At 38.7% G+C, this 22,091-nt stretch overlaps 1 protein-coding gene across 4 annotated transcripts in view; it reads right to left on the bottom strand.

Annotated features, from left to right (window-relative positions):
- Window positions 1-21,837, bottom strand: part of tbc1d32 (TBC1 domain family, member 32) — a 92,355-nt gene extending 70,518 nt beyond the window's left edge. For 3 of the 4 annotated variants that reach the window (XM_063495638.1, XM_063495640.1, XM_063495641.1), the window contains exons 1-20: window positions 21,752-21,837; window positions 20,976-21,141; window positions 20,660-20,824; window positions 17,634-17,811; window positions 17,304-17,375; window positions 16,744-16,869; window positions 16,385-16,463; window positions 15,884-15,987; window positions 15,731-15,792; window positions 15,349-15,493; window positions 15,124-15,183; window positions 13,540-13,633; window positions 12,284-12,421; window positions 10,687-10,776; window positions 8,686-8,834; window positions 8,097-8,224; window positions 7,212-7,413; window positions 3,794-3,873; window positions 3,180-3,318; window positions 1,709-1,796 (exon numbers count right to left, since the gene is read on the bottom strand). In XM_063495638.1, the coding sequence (XP_063351708.1) occupies window positions 1,709-1,796; window positions 3,180-3,318; window positions 3,794-3,873; window positions 7,212-7,413; window positions 8,097-8,224; window positions 8,686-8,834; window positions 10,687-10,776; window positions 12,284-12,421; window positions 13,540-13,633; window positions 15,124-15,183; window positions 15,349-15,493; window positions 15,731-15,792; window positions 15,884-15,987; window positions 16,385-16,463; window positions 16,744-16,869; window positions 17,304-17,375; window positions 17,634-17,811; window positions 20,660-20,824; window positions 20,976-21,130 (2,254 nt within the window). In that variant the 5' untranslated portion in view covers window positions 21,131-21,141; window positions 21,752-21,837. The remainder of the gene's footprint in view (window positions 1-1,708; window positions 1,797-3,179; window positions 3,319-3,793; window positions 3,874-7,211; window positions 7,414-8,096; window positions 8,225-8,685; window positions 8,835-10,686; window positions 10,777-12,283; window positions 12,422-13,539; window positions 13,634-15,123; window positions 15,184-15,348; window positions 15,494-15,730; window positions 15,793-15,883; window positions 15,988-16,384; window positions 16,464-16,743; window positions 16,870-17,303; window positions 17,376-17,633; window positions 17,812-20,659; window positions 20,825-20,975; window positions 21,142-21,751) is intronic. The other variant, XM_063495639.1, reaches the window with a different exon arrangement.
- Window positions 21,838-22,091: the final 254 nt, after the last annotated feature.

Raw genomic sequence — 22,091 nt, 5'->3', positions numbered from 1 at the left:
ACTGACTTTGTTATTATGTGCAATCTCTTAAAGAATGCCATTTTAAATCTGACGTTGCATTGCTGGCACCGTTTTGATTGGAGGATTTGAATCTCAGGGAGGAAGTGAATTCATAATGCCACTCCCTTTGATCCCATTTGATCTCTTCTCTGTTGCACTTTGGCCTGTCAGTAACTACATTTTTGCAGCTTCTGATTGGCTATATTTTTACACTGTAGTTGTTTAAATGTGCAGCAGAGTGCTGCTGTTAAAGAACATTGGACTCAGCAAACCTCAAGCTTGCACGTAACGGCTGGATAAAAACATTAATCCAACCAAAATGTATGCAGCCCTCGCTGGAAAACTGGGGAAATGATGAAGTAAAGACATAACAAATAAGAAATAGTCAGTGCATCACGGGAAGCGCCCAGCAATAAAACCTGCATTTGTATTGACACATAAACATTAATTTGTGAGCAATTTTCAGTGTATTTCAGTTAAATTAACAAGACAAATATAACAAAAGGGATTTTATACTTAGAAGAATAATATGAAAACAGTACACTGACAAATTTAAACTATGAAAACTGCAAATACTGCAGTTCTAGAGTTACAGATATACAATTAAGCTTTGCATATCAGTGCTGTATACCCTGGGGAATGTACTGTATTGTATATAAAACAAGGACATAGCCCCCTGACAGCACCCATTGATTAGCGAAGTCCAGTTCTGAAACCTCAAGCAGATGCTTTGGGTCTTGGTGACAAGCTGGGGGTGAATGTAGACTTCTAAATGACACTGCAGGCCTTCCTTAAAGTATTCTTTTTGACTGTAAGGTTAACATTATTTACAAAAAGGTAATGTTACAAAAAATTTAATGATTGAATAGTGATGGAAATCATAAACTGTTTTTCAGAGGTCATAGATCAAGTGAGCAGTAGAGTCTTTTTCTCACAGAATGGTTCTTTCACATAGAAAGCAGTGTGCGCTGCACTGACTTCAAGGCTTAGCAAACGGCCCATAATTTGTAAGCTCTGCCTGGACTATATCACTTTTTGAGGTCATCCTTCTTTCTGTCAGTCAGCCTTTTTATCGATGGCACAAACGTATGCCACATCATGGAACACATGAGTGCTCCACAGCCAGCGCTGCTCAACACAGCAGGGAACCGTTCTTGCGTGGCTAAAGTCATAGAAGAGAATAGGTTTCAGAGCGCAGCGGTGCTGTTATATGCGAAGGGCTGATAAGAAATCAGACTTTTTCTTTTTCCATAACCAGTTGAGTCGCCCCTTCTGGCCCATAGAAAGAAAGCAGGATTAAAATATTTGTTCACTGGCTTCATTTTTTGGCCTCTTTTGACAAGAGTACGGTATTTCCTGGAGCCTTTTGCATATGGATACACCTAGTATCAGTATACAACTGATATGTGAATCCATTTATCTATGATTCACCATGCTACTTGTAAATGTGTTGCTGACAACAAAATCACATTTTCTCTTGCCTGAATGATGCTCACATCACACACCATCTTAATCCTTCAAAAAAAAAAAGAACGCCTCTTCTTACTCTTTCTTACCCAGACAAAAACAGTTTGACAAATAAATTTCTCCCTAAGCTGCCTGAAGTCTTCTTTATACCGACAACACAAAAACAACAACAACTTATAATATAAGCCTTAAGCATCACAGCTGACAAGTGTTTGTTGTGTCCAAGTAACTGCATTAGTACCTGAACTGTGCAGAGCCACAACTCCCGGAGCAGTTGCTGCCACCTGTGTCACCATCACCCCGTAGCCAAACTTCTCGCAGCTGCTCACCTACAGAAAACACACAGAAATTTCATACCCCTAGAAATCTTTCAGCCTTTCACTATTGTAGTTTTTGCTTATCAGGTAAAAAATCAATGAGAGTTTGGAAAAAGTTTAGGTCAAATGTAGTACTAACTAATGTATCATAAAGGGAGATGTGTAAGTAAATCTGGGATTCTGGAAAGGCACAACATAATGTAGTTAAACATGCTGTGGAGAAATCAAATTGTAAATTGATTTTGGAGTGTGCAGGCCCTTCATTAATTACAACACAATGCCACAACTAAAAATAGACAAAATATAATTACATTCCATAATTAAAGTGAAATGCCAAACTAGAGAAGCAATTACAATAGTGCGTAAACAATGGCAGTAAATTAAGCCCACAGGGGATCAGCTAAGGTTTGCAGCAAGCCTGAGTGTATGTGTGTTTACAATTTGAATCTTAGAAAGTGTGTTTCAGTGTCGAGCAGGGTGCTGTGAATACTAAGGAGTCCTCAGGAATTATGATTGTGGCCTTGAGGAGGAGCAGGATCAACAAATTACCACATCTTGTGAAGAATGAATTATGATATTGATGACATGAGCCAGCAGAATGAATAAAGCTGACAAAGATTATGTCTGCTGCATAGGGAATAATACAACATAAATCCTTAATACAATGGGCATCCATAGTTTCTGCACAAATATTTGTACGCACTCCAATAATCACTCTTTCCTCTTTTTTTGTCTCATCAGTGATTATTCATTTTGTATCTCTCTAACTCAAGTCAGCATGACCCAGAAGATTCTGAGAGGCATGAAATTACTTTGGCACTTTGATAGGATCAATAAGGACTGCCAAAGGATTTCCATAAAATGCAATAAAACATTAACGTAACTATGTCATCAGCAGTGTTTATCAGGACCTGAAAACCCACCCTGATGAAAGCAGGACGATAACCTCAAACTAATGCCAGTGCCTTTATAACCCAATAACTCATTTTGTGACCACGTGAAATTTTTAAAGAATGCTATTTTAAATCTGACGTTGCATTGCTGGCACCGTTTTGATTGGAGGAATTTGAATCTCATGGAGCAAGTGAATTCATAATGCCACTCCCCAACAACCCACTTGATCTCGTCACTGCTACACTTTGGCCTCTCAGTGACTACATTTGAATTTGGCAGCATCCACGTGGCTACTCTTATATACTGTAGTTGTGTAAATGTGCAGCAGAGTGCTGCTGTTACAGAGCATTTGGCTCAGGAAACCTCAAGCTTAACACAATCAAAATGCGTGCAGACCTCGCTGGCAAACTGGAGATACATTACTGTACATAATTAGTATGATGGAAACACAAGCAGGACAATTACCACAAATTAACAACAAACAGTTAAGTACATTATTACCTGAAGTTTTTTGGTAAAGCGAGAGAACATGTAGGAGACACATTCATTAATGGCTCCTGTCTGCTGGAGCAGCAAAAGGCCTTTTGGAGTGGCACCAAAATTCAACAGACTGTCCAATAATGTCTCCTCCCAAATGAGTCTGTTCACAAACAAGAAAGACAGAAAAATGATGGTGCTTTGTACTCCCACTGCAAGAAACACAATATTAAAATCACTAGCAGTCAATTCCTTACACATAAAGACATTTTTTTAGATACCACTACACTTTACTGTGAGCCATTTAATATCATCTGACATTTTCTGCGTATGTTGTTTTTATTCTGCTTTTAGTTATCCAATTTTAGTTTGTTTCATATTGTTTTATTAAACTTATGGGGCAATTTCATTTTATAGAGTCACTTTATTGTATTACAATTAGATTTTACATGGTGTTCTATAGTATTTTATTTAGATTGCTTCTTGTTGAAGATACACTGAAAAAAAGACATGATTAAATACTGCTGGACTCCAATACTCTTGTATTTTACTGGATGGTGTCCTCATTCATTACTGTGATAAATATAGACATTTTATAAAACTATTTAAAGTTGGATTTTACGGATGTGCGGCCTCACATGTTCTGCAGCTCTTGGGTAGATGATCCAGCGCCAGCTCCAGGTACTGGAGTCTGAACCCTTTCTGACAGCGAGCTGGTCTAGAAATAAAGTTTTTAAAAAAAAGTATTATTACACAATATACTTTAATCATACTTTAATTACTCTATATTAAATTGAGTTTGTGAACATGAGGATCACCTGAAATATTAGACCACATTTATTCACATACATATTTATCTGATAATCTTAACACAGTGGAATGATGGAACACTGTATTCACCACTATATTTTAATAATAACATTGTTTTCTGCACTCTTTTTTCTTGTTATGATCATCATCTCTTGATGATTCTCACTCACTTAAGACATCCTTAAATTACAATGAATAAATAAATAATTAAGCAATCCAAAATCCCAAAGAATGTGTTAATTTGTTTACTTGGTTCTTGACAGACTGAATAAGTGCTCTAAACACCAGGATCTCATTTGCTTAACATGAAACAAGAAGTTGAGTAAACACCGAGCATCAGCTGATTCCACTGTCAGTCAGGATTAAACCTGCATTTTGTTTCTCCAGTGAACAAATATGGGCATGCGTTTGAGACTTTCAAAGGAACACGATCCATTTTGTGACAGTAATAAAGTAATAAAACAATGTCTCATACACGTTAATTTTTATACCAGATGTTTTGAAAATAAACAGGTAGGTTGTGGGGCGGAACTGCTTTCTCAGCTACTGAGGCACTACCAGTCACTGGGCAGTACTGACGTCCCCAGCTTGGCAGAAGGATTGCCTGTTATGCGTCAAGGTGTGGCTGATAGCTTCCGGATCAAAAATGCAGACATGGAGACACAAACTCAACTCAGACCGCTTTACTGCTGGAGCTCGGAAACCGAAATGGAAAAAACAGAAAACTCAGACTTAACTGGATTCGATCATTTACTGGTTACATAGGAGATGTGACAGACTGGGGAGACGGGACACAGAGACTAGACAAACAAAGGAACACAGACTGACACAGAGTCAGAAAAGTAACCAAACATGGAGATTATACTGATTTACAGGGGCTTTACGGAGGTGAGTCTAGGACAGGAGACAAGGGGGCAAAACTGAAGTAGAATACAAGCAAAGCACAGAGCAGAATTAGGTAACAAAACTCTAGACTATCAATACATAAAGAAAAACCCGGAAAATACACAAAGCAACCAAAAACTCAACATACTGGGACAAAAACCCAGGGATGCTAACAGCGCCACTGAAACCTTCTCTATGACGCCCCTGTAAATGAACTGCAGCAGAGCTTCATTTTTGGTTGCATATTTTCTGGTTTAGCTTTGAAACACAAACTGCAGATTAAAGATAACTGATGCTGTGTCGAGTCAGAAATACTATTCCAAGAACTAAATGAAGCACATTACAAAGGTTAGTTAATTCCCACCATTTGCATGAAATGATGGTGCTTTTCAAGCTGTGTTGACTGAATAAAGCGAGAACGTGGCATTCATCAAGTAAATGAAATACAGCATAAATATTCTAGCCAGGGATTTGATCATTACATACAGACACCCCTCCTTTACATATTTAGATAAAAGATTCAGAAACTGAGTTGGGCCATCATCTCTTATGATCCAGTCATGGCTGAGTTAGTCAAGCAAATGTCTCCTGGATTTGTTATATTTACAGTTATACTCTAAAAATAACATATCTGGGAAAACAGCATTTTCTTAAATCACATCTTGGAAATGAAAAAAATCGACATCTATTGTTAACTTTGAAGGCAGTATCATTGTGGTGAAGACGTGATTGGTTTCCTTATACAACACTACTGTTTTTTGTTGTGGGTATTTATATATTGTACAACATGTTGTACCCTTTACACTTTATGTTTTATGTTTTGCATTTATGACATGTAGCTTATCTGCTACCTGGGTCTAGTCTCTCTTATAAAAGAGATTTGGTCTTTATGGAACACCCAGTCAAATAAAAAGGTGCAAAATAATAATAAAAAAATGTTTGATGAAATAAAAGGGATTTCTTTAAACTGTTTCAAGTCAGCAAAACAGCAGGATGTGAAATTCTTGAGTGCACTTTTCATACAGTAAAGCACTGCTGTATTATTTGTGATCCAAAAAAAACCCCCACTGCACTGTGTTTATAAACTGTTCCCTTTACCAAAGCAAGATTTATTAAAGAAAAGCTGGTGTATAGTTTGGTTTATTTCCAAACACACATGGTTTTGTAATTGGGCAGAACAGTTTCACATGATTCAAAGTTCAAATTAATCCTCATTTGTCTTATGCTGGGCCTTGGTGCACCCCTACAGCTCTACAGAGCTATTCATCCTCCTTTTAATCCTACATTCTTCTGACTGGTTGCCCATAATATGAGCATCCACTACTGTAATCTTACATATATTATTCTATAATAATATATAGATCTGGATCAACAGTCAGGTACGACACATGCTGCATACTCGGTCTCTCGCATTTAGATCAGGAAATGAGACGGAGTATAGGGCCATCACCAGCACCAGCACCATCAGCTCTGTAGGCGGTCTGCTGGATGATCTCAAATGCATGATCTCAAGAAGAGGAGGCCTCACCAGCCACTGTTTATCCGGAGCCTTGAAGTAGAGAGTGTGAGCAGCTTTAGATACCTGGGCGTCTACATCTCCGAGGACCTCACCTGGACACTGAACACCTCACAGCTGGTCAAGAAGGCTCAGCAGCGGGTGTATTTCCTGAGGAGGCTGAGGAAATTTGGTATGTCGGCCAAGATCCTCAGCAAGTTCTACAGCTGCATTGTGGAGAGTACACTGACCATTTGCATCACTGTATGGTACGGCAGCACTACTGCTATGGACCGCAAACGCCTGCAGAGAGTGATAACAACTGCGGAGAAAATCATCAGGACTCTGCTGCCCTCTCTGCAGAGCATCTACCATCACAGAGTCCAGAGGAGAGCTGCCTCCATCCTCAAAGACCCCACACACCCCCAACACGGACTGTTCACACTTCTGCCCTTGTGAAATCCAGAACATCCAGACTCAATAACTCCTTCTTCCCCACTGCCATCAGACTCTTGAACAGCTGACCTATTTTTGAACAGTAATAATAATTAAGCTATATTAATTATTAAGCTATAGCTCTTTTGCACACATCTCTGTTTCACACTTCAATATTTTGTCTCCTTTTCTGTCTTCATTTATTTATTTGTACTATTTGTATTTTGTCTGTTCTATTTCTATTGTATATATTAATCGGCATCTGTGGGTGGACCGCAAAGAAAGAATTTCATTGCACAAAGAAAGGCCTTTTTTTCTTTGGACACATGACAATAAACACTTTGAATCTTGAATCCTGAATCTTTGAATCTATAATAGCTCCATGTCAAATAATAAAGTCTCTGCAAATAACACAAATGAGGTACATGTACCTTTTTCCACGCAGCAGCTAAAGCTTTGTGCAGGCCGTAGGGTCGTAGAACCTGCAGACCATCGCAGGTGTTGTACATCTGCCGACAAACTAAAATAAAGGCTCCACATAATGAATGGGGCATATCAGATTCACACAATGATGGCAATTCCTTGTCGAGCAGCCTCTGGGTGAACTGTACGATGATATGAGCAGCAAAGGTCCTGCAGACAAGGGTGAAAAAAGACAAAGATGTTTATTATAGATCCACAGCATGAGATTTTTAGATTGTAAGTATAGCAGTCTCAATTTGTGGCTTTAAATGCCTACACTGGAGGTCTTTAATAAGACCTGAAACTAGCAACTGATAAAACGAATAAAGTCACAAGCAAAGTGTTTGCTGAGGCCATGGAACAACTCAGCAGTGTACACATCTGACTTACTCTTGAAACTGGCACCTCAGCACTGGATTTACTTTTCAGAACCAAGACTACATCTACATCAATTCCTTGAGCAACAAAAATTCTTTGGGGTCTCCAAAGCACTTTCATGCACTCACATTTTTAATGAGCCAGCATACATATAGAAGTGAAGCCATAGGTGGTTGGTAAATACATTCTTGTTCGTTCACAACAATAGAATGTGTTTCTGGACAGAGTGAAGGAAACTACAGTGCAGACTAGTCATTGTCAGGCAACAGAATATAACGTAATATAATATAACCCCAGCTGCTCACAAACCAGCAGCACCCTCATGTTCCAATCTGCGCTCGGTGCAGAATAAGCAGGATTTGCTATGCAAATTTAACTCTGTATTAAAATCTTCCAGCTAAGTTAGGAAAATGTAATTTATTCATTACTATCGAGAAAGACAAAACGACGCTGCGAATTTAATCACAACATCTCACCTCTCACTGTGGGCTGCAACGAGATTCTTCTCAAATAAGAAGAGCGCTAATCCTCTGTCTGTGTTTGCAATACGAGCCAGAATATCTGCAATGAGACTCAGGGTTGCTGCAGGAGACTTTAACTCAGCCTGCAACGCACAGAAAATAAACACACAAAATTACCAACTGCTTCAGGAAAATTGACACCTGAACAGATACTCAACATTGAAATAACACTTTTATCTTTCACAATGATGGAATTGAAGCAAAAACTACTACATTTCACAACCAAAGCCTCTGTAATTCCATTTTCTGGAAGGCTGAACGATGACAAGTCCTTACGCAGAGGACAGTTATGTTACTCTTAAGATGAGGAGTCTACATTTGAAAATTATTGCACTAAAAATGTAAAAGGAAAGTAGTTTACATGCTTATTTACTATGAGTAGAAAGTCATGGTTGGACACTTTACACTTGAAACTGTATGAATCAAAAACCTTTTTTGTAATCTGCAAATGGTGTGTGTGTGTGTGTGTGTGTGTGTGTGTGTGTGTGTGTGTGTGTGTGTGTGTGTGTGTGTGTGTGTGTGTGTGTGTGTGTGTGCTTGTGACCTTCTGTCCATTGAGCAGCGCTATAACAGGAGCTAGTAGCTTCTCTATAACTGGAGTCTGATAGAGACACTCTGTAGCGCATTCTGTCTGTTCACATAGCATCCAAAGCGCCTCCATCACAAGGGTGCTGGGCGACAGGACGTCTGAACCTACCGAAAGTTAATGAATTAATATGCATTTAATGACATTAATTAGCTGAATTAAATGCATATGAAATCATCTAATTACATTAATACCCACTAGGATTATATCTGCCCACTAGGTTTACACTTTTAGATCACCTAAATATACAATCAATGACCATTTTGTGGTGATTTCATGTCAGTAAGATGATTCAAGCCAATACTAGCAAGTTGTACCTAACAAAGTGGCCAATGAACTTGTATTTCCACTATTTTGAGATATGCATATATCCACTAACTTTTTCTCATATCACAGCCTTATTCCACAATGGCTTAAATTCATTTTTCACCTCAAACAGACACAGTTTCAGCATTCCTCTATGGAGAGAGAAGAACCTTACAAGAGAACAAATATTTCGACAGCAGTCCACCAATCAGGCCTATATAGTAGCCAGACAGTAGCCAGTCAGTAAAAGACACATCACACCCAACCTGGAGTTTTTTCCCAAAACGCACCTGGAGGACTCTCAGACCCGGAGAAACTAAATTATCTGGTCTGATGAAACAAAACGTTTTGTTTTTTGTTAGCAGGAACTGGGAAAGATGAACGAAGAAAAGTTCAGACATAGTTAATGATAACGTGCTCCAGAAGGCTCTGAACACAGACTGGGTCGAAGGTTCATTTTCCAGCAGGACGAAAAGATAACAAAGGAGTGGTTTCTGGACCACTGCGTGAATGTGCTTGAGTGAACTACTATGAAATGGCTGTGTACTAATGCAACCAACCAGATGGAGCTTGAGAGGTTGTGGTAAGAAGAATGGGAGCAACTGCGAAAAAATAGGTGTGCCAAGCTTGTAGCATCATACGAAAAGAGACTTGAGGCTGTAACTGCTGCCATAGGTGCTTTAACAAAGTGATGAGCAAAGACTGTGGATACTTAAATACATGGTATATTTTTGTTATTATATTTTTAATAAACAAAAGAATTCTAAGCAAACTTTTTCACTTTGTCATTAAGGAGTACTGTGTGTAGGAGTTTGAGGTGAAAAATTAATTGAATCCATTTTGGACTAAGGCTCTAACATGACAAACTGTGGAACAAGTAAAGCGCTGTAAATACTTTTGAGAAGCACTTTATTTCTGATATATGCCAATACATGCCCAATGATACAGAGAACACAGATCTCCACTGATGTCTATGAGGATCATAAATGAATATCTGGGACCAATCTTTATAAGAATGTTGTTGCTTTTAATACTACATGCACATAACTCTAAGACTATTAAAAGCCACGTATAACTAGAGTTCGATGTTGTGTAACAAGAGAAAATTACAAAAGTGAAGATTTACAAGTCATGTTTGTGTTATAGCTGGAAACTTAGCCTAATGGGGCTTTAAATTCAAACATCTTACCCTCCATTCGAGACTAAATCTCTCGCAGAGTGCACTCTGCTGTATCATATTGCTGCTCAAAATACAGTCTCAAGAATGCTTCATGTGATCTTCATCAGACAGCAGGTAAAATATTAATATAAATATCTGACTTAGTCAGCATGACTCTCTGTCTCAGCCAAAGGAGATTACCCTCTGACAAAGTCAAGGTGGGGAACAATATTGATCACTGGAGCAACATTTCTCGAACGTAATTCATGAGAATGAATAGGGCAATAAAGTCTTCAAGGAGACAAATTAAGTACTACATGACTCAGTACAAGGTTAAGAGATAAAAGATATGGCCCGAGGAGTTCTTTTTCCATCTCATACGTTGGGTCACTAACCTACCTCAGCAGTTGATTTGAAATTCCCCTATCTGAACAGAGACCAGTAAGGAAGCTGAAATTCTACTATATACCTGCGTGTGCGTATACATGCCCTACCTGCGTGTGAGCAATCCCCATCCAGAGGTCTAGGGTGTTTATACATTATGTTAAGCAGGATGACAACGAGGTCTGTCAGGGTAACAGGATCTGAAATAGACATAATAAATCAATCAATCAGTTGATAGTCACCGTGTCTGGACAGCGACTAAAAATAGTAGGTGGGTAAGGAAATAGTCCATATCAAAAGTTAAGGTAACCTTAGAGACAAGGATCAGCCCCTTGTGTGTAGTTCACTTAACATATTATGTGCACAGTGGGTTTTAGTATCCACAGTCTTTTAAAAGTGTCTTAATATGACATTTCATTACAAGCCTAAATATCACCAACAGTTCCTGGTTGCAGGTACTACAATAAAGAGAGCTTCTGCTTTTCTAAAACTTTAAATAAATGAAAATATTTGGGAGTAGGACTTTGTTCTGAATAAAAAAAAAAGAAAAGAAAATTAAAAACATTTAAGAAAACTAAGAAAAAGATATTCAGATCTCTCCTTTTCTCACTGTGCATCTGTTTCATGCCATTAACCTTGAATGATTCATCTCCCAGTATCATCCTATAAGTGCAGATGGTCTACAGTTCAAACACTGTGTCCTTTCTTTCTATGTTCATCTCTTCTCTCTACATCTTTGTCTCCCCCTGTAACCTGTGAGACAACCTGAAGAACTCTTGAAAAAGGGATTCTCTTGTTTCCCCACAGTCACCGAATTCTTCCTCATAAGGAATCAATTGATTGCTTGGTTTCTCATTATTATTATAGTGTTGTATAGTCGTAGCATGAGTACATAAAGCGCCATGGTATAACTATATATACATTATATTAAATAAAACTATAACTATAACAAGAAAATGTTAAACTGAAAACACTAGACACTGAATATACTGCCAAAAATCTGAAGGCAGAACAGACTGGGACTGTGTGGCAGGATAGTGAATTGAAGTTATACTGCACTGATTGAACTCCAGACTTTAACAGCTACATATGTGAACACCTGGCGTCAGTAGTGCTCTCACAAAAATAACAAAATAAAAAATACTGGTAGAATACCGCACTTAGATTTTAAAATGTCATATTACATGTTTTTAAAAAACTGCAGTGAAAGCTTAAGGAGGTGATAAACTATGACACGCAAACAGATGGGGTATCCATGTCAACACCTGAAGGTGTGGTCATTATCCATGAGTTGCTGGTCAACAGATTTCCACCCTAGTTGTGTAACCTATGTTGGATTAAATTACAAAACAGGGGTGATTTGACTGTACACGAATGTCCTGAAAGGAGTTATTAATAAGTAAATCAATTACAGTTCAGTGCAGGAAAGTCAGATGATGAGTCTGCTTTAATCATCTGACTAAGTGAAATGTAACTATTATGTAACTTTATTAGTAATTACAGTGGGGTGGAGGGCTAAAATCTCTGTTCCTAGGAATCGAGGGAGGGTTAGTACATGCTGATCAGACACAGTTCTGCACTATAAAGATTACATCTACTAAAGGAGATATGATGATCTGTACATGGCAATAAACTCTCAAGATCAGTGTCAACATGATATGACAGACGACATGTTGAGTTATGTAAGATAATCCTGCACCATCAAACCTTTGTATTTCCTTATTTTGATGGGAAAAAGCTTTTTTCCATTGGTGTAGATGATGAGCTTCCCTAGGACACACAGAGAGTGAACAAAGCAGCAATACTCGAGCTCTTTTCCAGAATAAACACTCCTCTGTACCAAACCTGAAACATTAAGAGAAAAATCAAAGTGATACATTATTACAATATATTACTGACATTGTAACAGATGATTTAAGGAACTAAACTGAGAAAAAGAAAAGAAAACAATGTGAAAGAAAAAAGTGGCACCATTTAGGTGGACACAGTTTTCACACTGTTCATATCAAAGGCTGCAGAATTACAATGAGACTGACAGGTGAAAAAATGTGTCAGGCTTGCAGTGTCTCTAGAGAGCAGAAAGCCAAAAGAGGCACAGCTCCTCTTTTATGAGGACTATATCAGTGGCGAGGGAACTGGCATATCGCAACTTATCCAAGACAAGGTCACAATGTTCAGTCTCAAGGAGCCAGCTGGCTTACAGGAGATAACAGGCTCCACTTGCATTCCCTTATGCCCCATCTGCACCTGTATTCATTCTGGTTTATTCCATTTTAGCACGTAGCTTTGCAAATGGATATGCACCATGTCCATGTTACTCTATAATTACCATGTTATGTTTTAATTTGATCAAATACTTGACACAAACAGATAATTTTATTTAAAAACTTTAAAAGGAATTCATAAAACAATGTTTCCTAAAATTTGAGGGAAAAAAACACTTAATGGTGATGCAAAGGGCTGTCGATAATCTCCAGTATTGCCTCTTGTTTGTACACATTGTTGAGAACGTCATTCAAAACTGGACTGCGTCATGTAATATATAATGTATTCCTGAAGTGTTGCTATGCCAATTTGTCAGTGTCTGCCCTTTCGGTCTCGGTTTTTCCTCTATTGTTATAACTTGTCCTTTCCACAGTTTTTCCTCTGTTCACCTATGTTTTAATGTCTGTGCATAAAAGAAGCTGAATAAATGATGGCAAAGTCTAGGTACGAACACCCAAAGGCTTCAAATGAAGCATTACTTTCTCATTAGACTTTCACAGTAGTTTACTCTGAGAGTTTTATTTTTTGGTTTGTTTCACAAGACACATTAAATCAGCATTACTGCAAATGTGCTGATGCTTAGCACACAGGGAGAGGCCCAGAGTGAAGTCTGGTATTTGAATATGCCTGAGAGAGTACACAAACCTGATGAAGAAATAATGAGTTTAGGGAGTTTTGTTTTGTTTTTTTTAACTTGCCAATGCTCCGCTGCTCCTCTGACTCAGTTGTGTCATTTGTGAAACGTTCACAGGACTCATTGTACTTGATGCACTGCTGAAGAGCTGCTACAGCCTGTGAAAGAAAAGATATAATGCATGTTGCTTCGGATGCTAAGCATGTTAAATTAGCTGAATAAAATGACGACGGCTAATGTGCATAGCCAAATTTGTAGACTGCTGTTATAAACAGGCCAAAAACTGAACAATTACTTAAAAATTCAGTGAGAATCTCAGTGCAACCTCCTCTTATCCAATCAAGAGATTTAAGACTAGAAGCCATGCTTTTAATCTAAATCCAAGCACTGTGGGGAATTTTAATGCCCTGCGATGCAAGAGCAGTTTAGGCTTACAGTGTTTCAGAAAGATATTGGCAGTTTCTTTAGAGAAAGTTTCAGCGGCGATTCCACAGTAACTCTTCTAAAGTCACTGTAACAGTTAAAAGGGAGGTTTGAGCTCAAAAAAAAAAAAAAAATCAATTCTTGAATGTCAAAGTGCCACTCCTGTACTGCGCCCTTTTGTCTAAAAGACCAGTACACTGAACAGCTTGGCTGTGATTTACACCTGCACCCCACAAAATGACACAAACAGGACCATTTTCACAGGAGGTGTCAGGAGCAGTTAGATACAGCCAGTCTTTTGGACAATCTCTTTAGCTTTTCAACAAGTTTACATCTTAGTAAAGGTAGAATTTAGGAGAAGGTTCAATAAGGCCCAAAAACCAAACCAGAAAGTGCTGACTGTAGCATTTTCTGTCATTATGCAAATGTCCTGTTTATAAGATTGGGAAAACATGCGGTCAGCTGATACTGAAGAAGTCACTTGGATGAGTGACGAAACGTTTCTCCCACTGAAAACGCTACATCCAGATGAACAGAATCAACTTTTGGAGGCTGACTATAGCATTTCAATATGGAAACAGGTCACCCTTGGGCTCTGCAGGTAAATGGATTTGTTTGGGAAAAACCAAGATTGTCATCAGTTCACCAGTTTTCTGGTACAATCACAGCTTTGCTTTCTCATGAGCACAATGTCTGTTTTAGATGCAAGTTTTAATGCCTTTTGGATGACCCAAGAACCAGGCCAATATAATGTTTGCCTGATACTATCAGCCACTATCTCACAGATATACTCATTTCAGGATTTTTGTTGTCAAATATGCACCAACAGAAAAAAAAACTTATTTTATTCAACCACAAAGCAAAGAAATATGTGAGGGTCAGTTAGAAATGTTGTAAAGACATATTTTGTCCAGCAGTGTTTACAGAGCACTCAGCATCATTTGAAGCACAGAGAGTAGTATCACAGCTTAGCAGATGGTAATATATTCCCTTTTAATTTAGCTCCGACTATATGCATATATATATGGAGAGAGAGCGTGTGAGAGAGAATATCTTGATATTGACTTTTTTTTTTAAATCCCTAATAATATCTATGTGTACTGTCCTCAAATATCCAGTATTGGCTCGGGTTGATCCTTTTGATGTTCATTTGCTCCCCTCTTGTCTAAGACCTTTCAGAAGTACAAAGCAGTGAAAGATCCTTATTATTGAGTAACCCACTCACCACAGACTTGTATTTTCTCTCCAGGAGTCTGAGAATCACAGCCCTGCTGTAGTAGCCATGCTGAGAGGGAGGCAGAGGCCAGGAGAAAACCAGAAAAAATATACGTTACAGAGTGCAATATAAACAAGAGAGGATGGAGATCAAAACATTAAAATGCAACACACGAACACAGCGGTTCATACAAAAATTCAGTCTGTGTAAATCTGAAACTGTGGGCATACCCACCATCCACTTTTTAAACCAAGTGGCTTTTATATCCAGTAAAGCCAGTAAGTGAACTGGTTCCAGGACTCTCTCAGTTCCTGGTGAGCCATGTTCGTGATGGAAGGACAGCAGGGAAAAGGTGTTTTCTATAACTTCTTCCATGTATCTATAAGCAAGGTAGAGAAACAAAAACACAAAATAAGTTCACAGTCTGTTCCATCATTCTATAAGTAATTACGTATATTATGTGATATGTATATGTGGGATTTCATACCCTCTTAAAATGAATCATTTAAAAACGTACTAAGTGTTCTTTTTTTTATACATCAGATTTGAAAAGTAGCATCTGGCTAGTCCGTGATGGTTGGGCACACAATCAAGAAACAAGATAAAAACAACTCACTTCTCTGGATGACGTATCCAGAAGTTAGTCACCTCCTTTTGAAAATCATTCATCAGTCGAATCTGAAACAAGACACACAGAGAGAACAACAGTGTGTGCACTTTATTTTTACGATGATATAGTTAAGAAGCTGTTGTAGAAAAGTTGCTGTACCTGCTTGAGGAGATGACTGATCTCAGGCCTGTTAATGTCAATGGTAGCTGAGCCACTTGGAAAGCTCAGCTTATGGGACAGAAAACTTGACTCCACAGATTTAGCTGCACATTAAAAGGCAAATTCTTATTACAAGCCACACAGGATAATATGGATTTTGGATATACAGCAGTGAGCTAAAACAACTCAAAGATACAGTAAATAACATGGATCACATTAGTACAGTTGCATTTTCTGCTAGGAAATTTCCTGAAAGTAACCTCGTCCCATAAAATCCACAAACCAAACATCTCCCTCCATCTAAACATAAAACCAAAACTACTTCCCATATGTCACTGAATAACAGGCTGCTTTTCATTTGCTCTGTAAATAAACAAGTGACCCTTTAAGATATACTTTTTTATTTTATTTTACTTTTTAAAAAACATCTTTGTTTAATTCAAACACAACAGTCCCGCACGGTACATTAAAACCCAGAATGGTCCAATGAGAGTTACCTACCCAGGCTTGTGTAAATTTCTCGTGTCACATTCAGAGGAGAGGATGAGAGGCTTTTAGCAAAGAATCGCAGCGCATTATCCTGACAGAGGTGAGATGACACACGTGAACGTACATTCACAGCCATTTATATAATCAATCAATGATACCTACGTTTTAAATGATAAGAAAATTCAGTGAGAAGAAAAGAAAGAAGATTAAGGATCCGTGGAATGAGGAACAAGTTTTTTGCTATGTTCAATTATAAAGCATAAAATCGTTAATAACAACAACATGGTTATTATTGATTTATTTATTAATGAATAAACGATTAATGCCATTTATTTTACTGCAGTGTGCAGATGAGGCTGCTCAGGACTCACGCTGAGGTCGGGATCCGGCTCGCTCAGAGCTACGCAGAGGTTCAGACGCAGGCTGCTCCAGCTCTCACAGCTAAGCACATCAGATGTAGGAGCACGGCAGAGGACCTTCAGAGCCTCCCAACGCACCTACACACAGACTCACATAAAGAACCTGGACTACACTGCCAATTATGCTGAGGAGTGGTTCGTAACCTTTTAGCTGGTTAACCCTTTACACAAACCAATGTCTACTTGCAACCCTACTTGCAAGTGCTAACTGTGCCAACAAACAGCGACCATTTCACTCAAACTGATTCAAAATCAGTTTGAGTGCAAAATTAAACAAGACCATCTCCAGTTTTTCCAACATGGACAAATGTGAAGATAATGTCAAGGTAAAAGATTAAGACAAAGAAAAAAACCCTGATTAGAAATCTACGGAAAGATAAAAGGGACAGTTTTTTGGCTCTTGCCTGCAACTCTTTGAAGAGACCTGATCATCTAACTGGGAAAGATGGATTTGTGCTACAGAATCCTCCAGTGACCTAAAAGAAACCAAAAGATATGTCTAAGTTGTTCACCTCTTTGGGCTTGCTGGAGTCAAGCTTTTCAGCCAAAATTTGCAGCTGCTCTTGTCTAAAGAATCCATAACTCTGGAAATGAAAAAAAGACAGGAAATGGAAAAAAAAAAGCATCATTACCCACCACAAAGCAAAAAAAAAAAAATCTCTCAAAACAGCTTCACTCTATGTCTAAAGATTGATTTTCACCTCCATTCCATGTATCATGGAAAGAAAGAAACTTGCGCAATTAATGTCATCCAGAAATTGGGGCCAGAATACAATATAAAGGCAATAAATTAATAAAACAAGAGTTTATTGGCATCAGATTGTAACCACTGTTTCTCTAACCTGACTAAAGGACGAGCCACTGTCAGAGCAGTTGTCAGTGAACTGGATGTTGGACTGCCTATGCTGCTTCTCTTGGTGCATCTCCTCCTTTCTCAGCTGGTCCTCCTCAGACTTGTTTTTTAAAGACTCCACAACTGTTATCATGGTGTTTTTTAAGGTGTGTATCATCTGCTGGTACCTGTCATAAAGAGAGAAAGTGAATGAGCTAAACCAGGTCACCCCATATGATTGCACGAGTCACAGCAAGCCTAACCATTTCTTTATATGAAACTCAAGTCAAAGGTAATTACTGCATCAATTTAAAGCTGAAAGCAGGGAAATTCAGCGCTGAGATTGGATGGTGCAGTTATCCAATATGGAAAAAAAGAAAGAAATATACTGTAAATACAAATTAGATTTATCCACTTTTTAAAATAACCGCCAAACAACTGACAACTTAACTTTAATACCACAAGTACATTTGAGTGTCGTGTCCCGAGCCAATTGCATAGTTTGGCTCGGGACACGAGCCAAACTATGCAATTGGCTCGTGTCATGCCAAGCATATGGCTTCGGATATGCTTTCCAGCATTTCCGAAAGTAAGTATGGAGGGTCAATGAAGTAGGTTTGAAACAAAATAAACATGATGAATACGGGCGATTAGAAAAAGATGCTAAAGATATTCAGAGACACTCACTCAGCTGAGTATCTAGTCCTTTCAGAGTGTCGTGTCCCGAGCCAATTGCATAGTTTCTTATTAAAGAATATGAATCCAGGGTTTTGGCTAAGAATGGGATTTTGGGAGATGGCTACACATGACAGTAAGAATAATAAGTCCTCTTAACACTGAAATTAAATACAACTAACTAAATCCAACTGCTACTTAAAGTCACCATGAGAGTTCGGTACACCCAGGCTCTAAAGTGTAAACCCAAGATGGCACTGACAGGTTCAAAACAGTGGAGTTTAGTTGGCTTATTCAGTGTAAAATATAGAGACTGTGGATGAGAAATGAGCTAAGAGCAGAAAGTCAAGTATTTGCTTGTACAAATTTGACAAATTACTATTAAGGACGTGTGCAGAGGTTCTGAAGTCCCATTTTCCACTTTCAGTTCTTAACATTTATCTTTTGAATCTCACTAAAACCTCTTTTGAAGTGCCAAAATTTCCCCTGTGTACAAAAACACTGGTGGCAGCTTTATATGAAAATGTAGGACACAGATTTGTACTAGAGCCTCTTCTTGTTTGTGGTGATGGACAGGTTTACAGATGAGGTTGGGCAGGAGTCTCTGTGGACTATGTTGCTCGCAGACAACATTGTGATCTGTATTGAGAGTGGGGAGCAGGTAGAGGAGAGCCTACAGAGGCAGAGATGTGCAGAAAGAAGAGGAATGAAAGTCAGCGGTATCAAGACAGAAAAGAAATGTGTGAGCGAGTGAGGCAAATGGAAAGGTGAATGGTGATGCAAGGAATAGAGGTACTAGAGGTGGGGTTATGATCCAAATCAATGGGGAGTGCACGAGAGAAGGTAAGGAGAGAGTGTGCACGTAAGGTGGATGTGTGTGTGGTAGTTGTGGCTCAGGAGGTAAAGTGAGTCGCATGCAAATCTGGAGGCTGCTAGCTTGATCGCCTGCCTATACGCTTCCATCAGAGCGTGTGTGCAAATGTTAGAAAGATTTGTGAGTGTGTGTGTGATTATGATTAAAAAGTGCTCAGTTAAAGCAGAAAAGAGTGAGAGGGACCATCTCCTGGGTTTAGGGGCTGATTGCCCCTCTGGAGGCATTGGCGACTGGACCTGAGAGTATAGAGTGTGTATGGGGAGTGTGTGTACTGCATTCATTTCTGCATGTCTCCATATTAGTGAGTGTGTGAGTATTTTTGTATGTGTGCATGAGGGTGGGAATGCATGCTTGTGTCTGTGTCTGCCTGTTTGTTTGTGTACCAGGTCAGGTGTGGGGGCCTGCCTCGCCCTGCCACATGCCCTGCCAGTAGCTGGTGCCCCCACCCACCGATGCATTGGTGATTCTTGGGGGGCAGGGCTGTGGTGCCCCACACACACATTAGACATGTCCATGAAGAAACCTTTTGAACACAAGCGTGCTCACGCACACAGGTGTACAAACAGATACTCACAGACACACTATCGTAGTTGGCTGCTGCCTCTAAAAATATCTTGTATTATTAGTACTGTGTGCTGTTCAGTAAAATGTATTATTCATTATTTACTGTTATTTATGCATATGTTAGTTGTTGCTGTGGTTTCTCTGCTGTGTTATTTTTTTCCCTCACCAGGTCTTGAAGCAGATTCTCAGTGTTTTTTCTCTCTCTATCCCTCTTCTTCTCCTCAATTTTTCTATCCCTATCCTTCTCCATAACTTTCTCCTCAACTTCTTTCGTCTTTTCCTTTTCCGTCCACCGGTCTTCTTCATTATGATTGTAATAAATCAAAATAAAATATCCTAATAAAATCCTAATAAAATATGACTATCAAATATGACTATCAAGTAAAGTGGACCATTATAACAAATGCTGTAATGGTCCATGTTGGGAAAGTAAATTTGTTGGGCATTTTTTGACCTTCAGACAACAATTCTGATTGCTACACTGCCGGACAGGATGCAGGGGCAAAAATGAATTTAAAAAATAAATACAAAGTAGAAAAGCAGTATAGCAGTACGAGACCATTTACCCAGTGGGACAGTGAATTTATTGGGAAAATGATGTTGAAGATGGAGAAGACAGTCAATGCAATTCTATTTTAAGAGGAACTTCATGGCAGTAAGGGAGGATATATAGATGGCTGGTATCAGGGAAGTGATACGGTGAGATGGAGGCAGATTTTCTGTGGCGACCCTAAAAGGTGCAGCCAAAAGAAAAAACAAAGTTTTGCATTTGAAATTCTTTTTACTAGGAAGGTTGAGTTCTGGAGTTTTCCAGCATATCTGAAAGTAAGTATGGAGGGTCAATGAAGTAGGTTTGAAACACAATAAACATGATGAATACGGGCGATTAGAAAAAGATGCTAAAGATATTCAGAGACACTCACTCAGCTGAGTATCTAGTCCTTTCTGTCACTGCGTGAATCAGAGTGTCGTGTCCCGAGCCAGTTGCATGTTGTCCATCTTCTCTGGTCAAGTTGTTTGTTTCCTCTTCAACCACAGATCCTAAAGCGTTCTCCACATATTGACGGAGGTACTTTACAAACTCATAACTGAAAGAAGAGAAGTAACCAAATCACACCTATACTGTAAATATATACTAAAAACAACACAAAGAACACATACCCATAGAAACAGAACAAAGCCTATTTTGTTAGATCCAATCATTAAATTTAATGCTATGGTGTTTGATGATGGACTCACTTGTGAAAGTTCTTGTCAGTCTCCTCTAGGTGAAGAAGGATCTCTTCAGCACATTCAGGTGAAGGAGCACTAGAGATCTTGTCACTGATGCTTCTCAGAAACTGCTTAACCAAGGACTGCAACTCAACCTCATCCTCAGCAAACAACTCAGACATCTCTGCTACTGCTGTGTCAAAAACAAAAGGTTTTTATTCAGAGGGATTTCTAAGAGACTAAAGGAGGCATTTTTCTTTCCATTCACTAAAGCATAAAATACACATTTGCTCATCCAATGGCGAAAAATAACAGGAAACTATATAAACTAATACTCAGTAAAGTAACATGAAGTTACTTAACAACAGACGAACCAAAACGTGCTCATGTGTATATTTCTACCTCCAGCACGTTACTAAACCGTACATCCTTTATCATTATCCCCTTCTCGGTTTCATTTAGTGAAGAGGCAAAAATTTCATCACCAACAGGTTTGAAAATTGGCTACCTATCTGGAAAAACAGGCGATCCCAGCAATGATGACAGTGTACACCACGTAAATGTGTGATTAAATGTAAAATAACGGTACAATCAGTTTGATTTTGTCTTGCAATCCAAAGGTTTAATTCTGGTGCTAACAACAATGAATATGTCCCTTCTCTTGTTAGCTTGACGCTGCCATTATTGAAACACTGCTAGCTGAAAAACAAAAGTGCCAAAATTAAACTAAAAACGGAAGCTGGACTAAAAAGCAACGAAGGCAAACGAAAACCATCACGCACAGAGCTTTTTAAATCAGTCACCTTGTCTTTGTGCATATAAAAGAGCTTCATCGAGCTAGCGCTTTGCCATCCACAACTGTATCTCTATGGAAACGTCCAGTGTTAACTGTGGTGCATTGTGGGAGACCCCCATATGGTATCTCCACGATAATCGGAATTTGGCTTTCATAATGAAAGTCTGGATATTTATGATGTCTTGGGGTTAATTTTAGAGTTTATACTTGCTTTTATTGTTTGTCATGTGATAATTAAAGAATATTTCAACCTTATTGAATATTTTTAAAAACCATTCAACATGAGGTGAAAGTATTTAGACGGATTTTTTGTTATGGATTTGAATGCAGCACTGCTGTTCTACACT

The sequence above is a fragment of the Pelmatolapia mariae genome, linkage group LG15 (assembly GCF_036321145.2).
Source record: "Pelmatolapia mariae isolate MD_Pm_ZW linkage group LG15, Pm_UMD_F_2, whole genome shotgun sequence".
Classification (NCBI taxonomy): Eukaryota; Metazoa; Chordata; class Actinopteri; order Cichliformes; family Cichlidae; genus Pelmatolapia; species Pelmatolapia mariae.
Note: the sequence above shows the minus strand (reverse complement) of the source record. Positions and strands in the feature narration are given on the sequence as shown.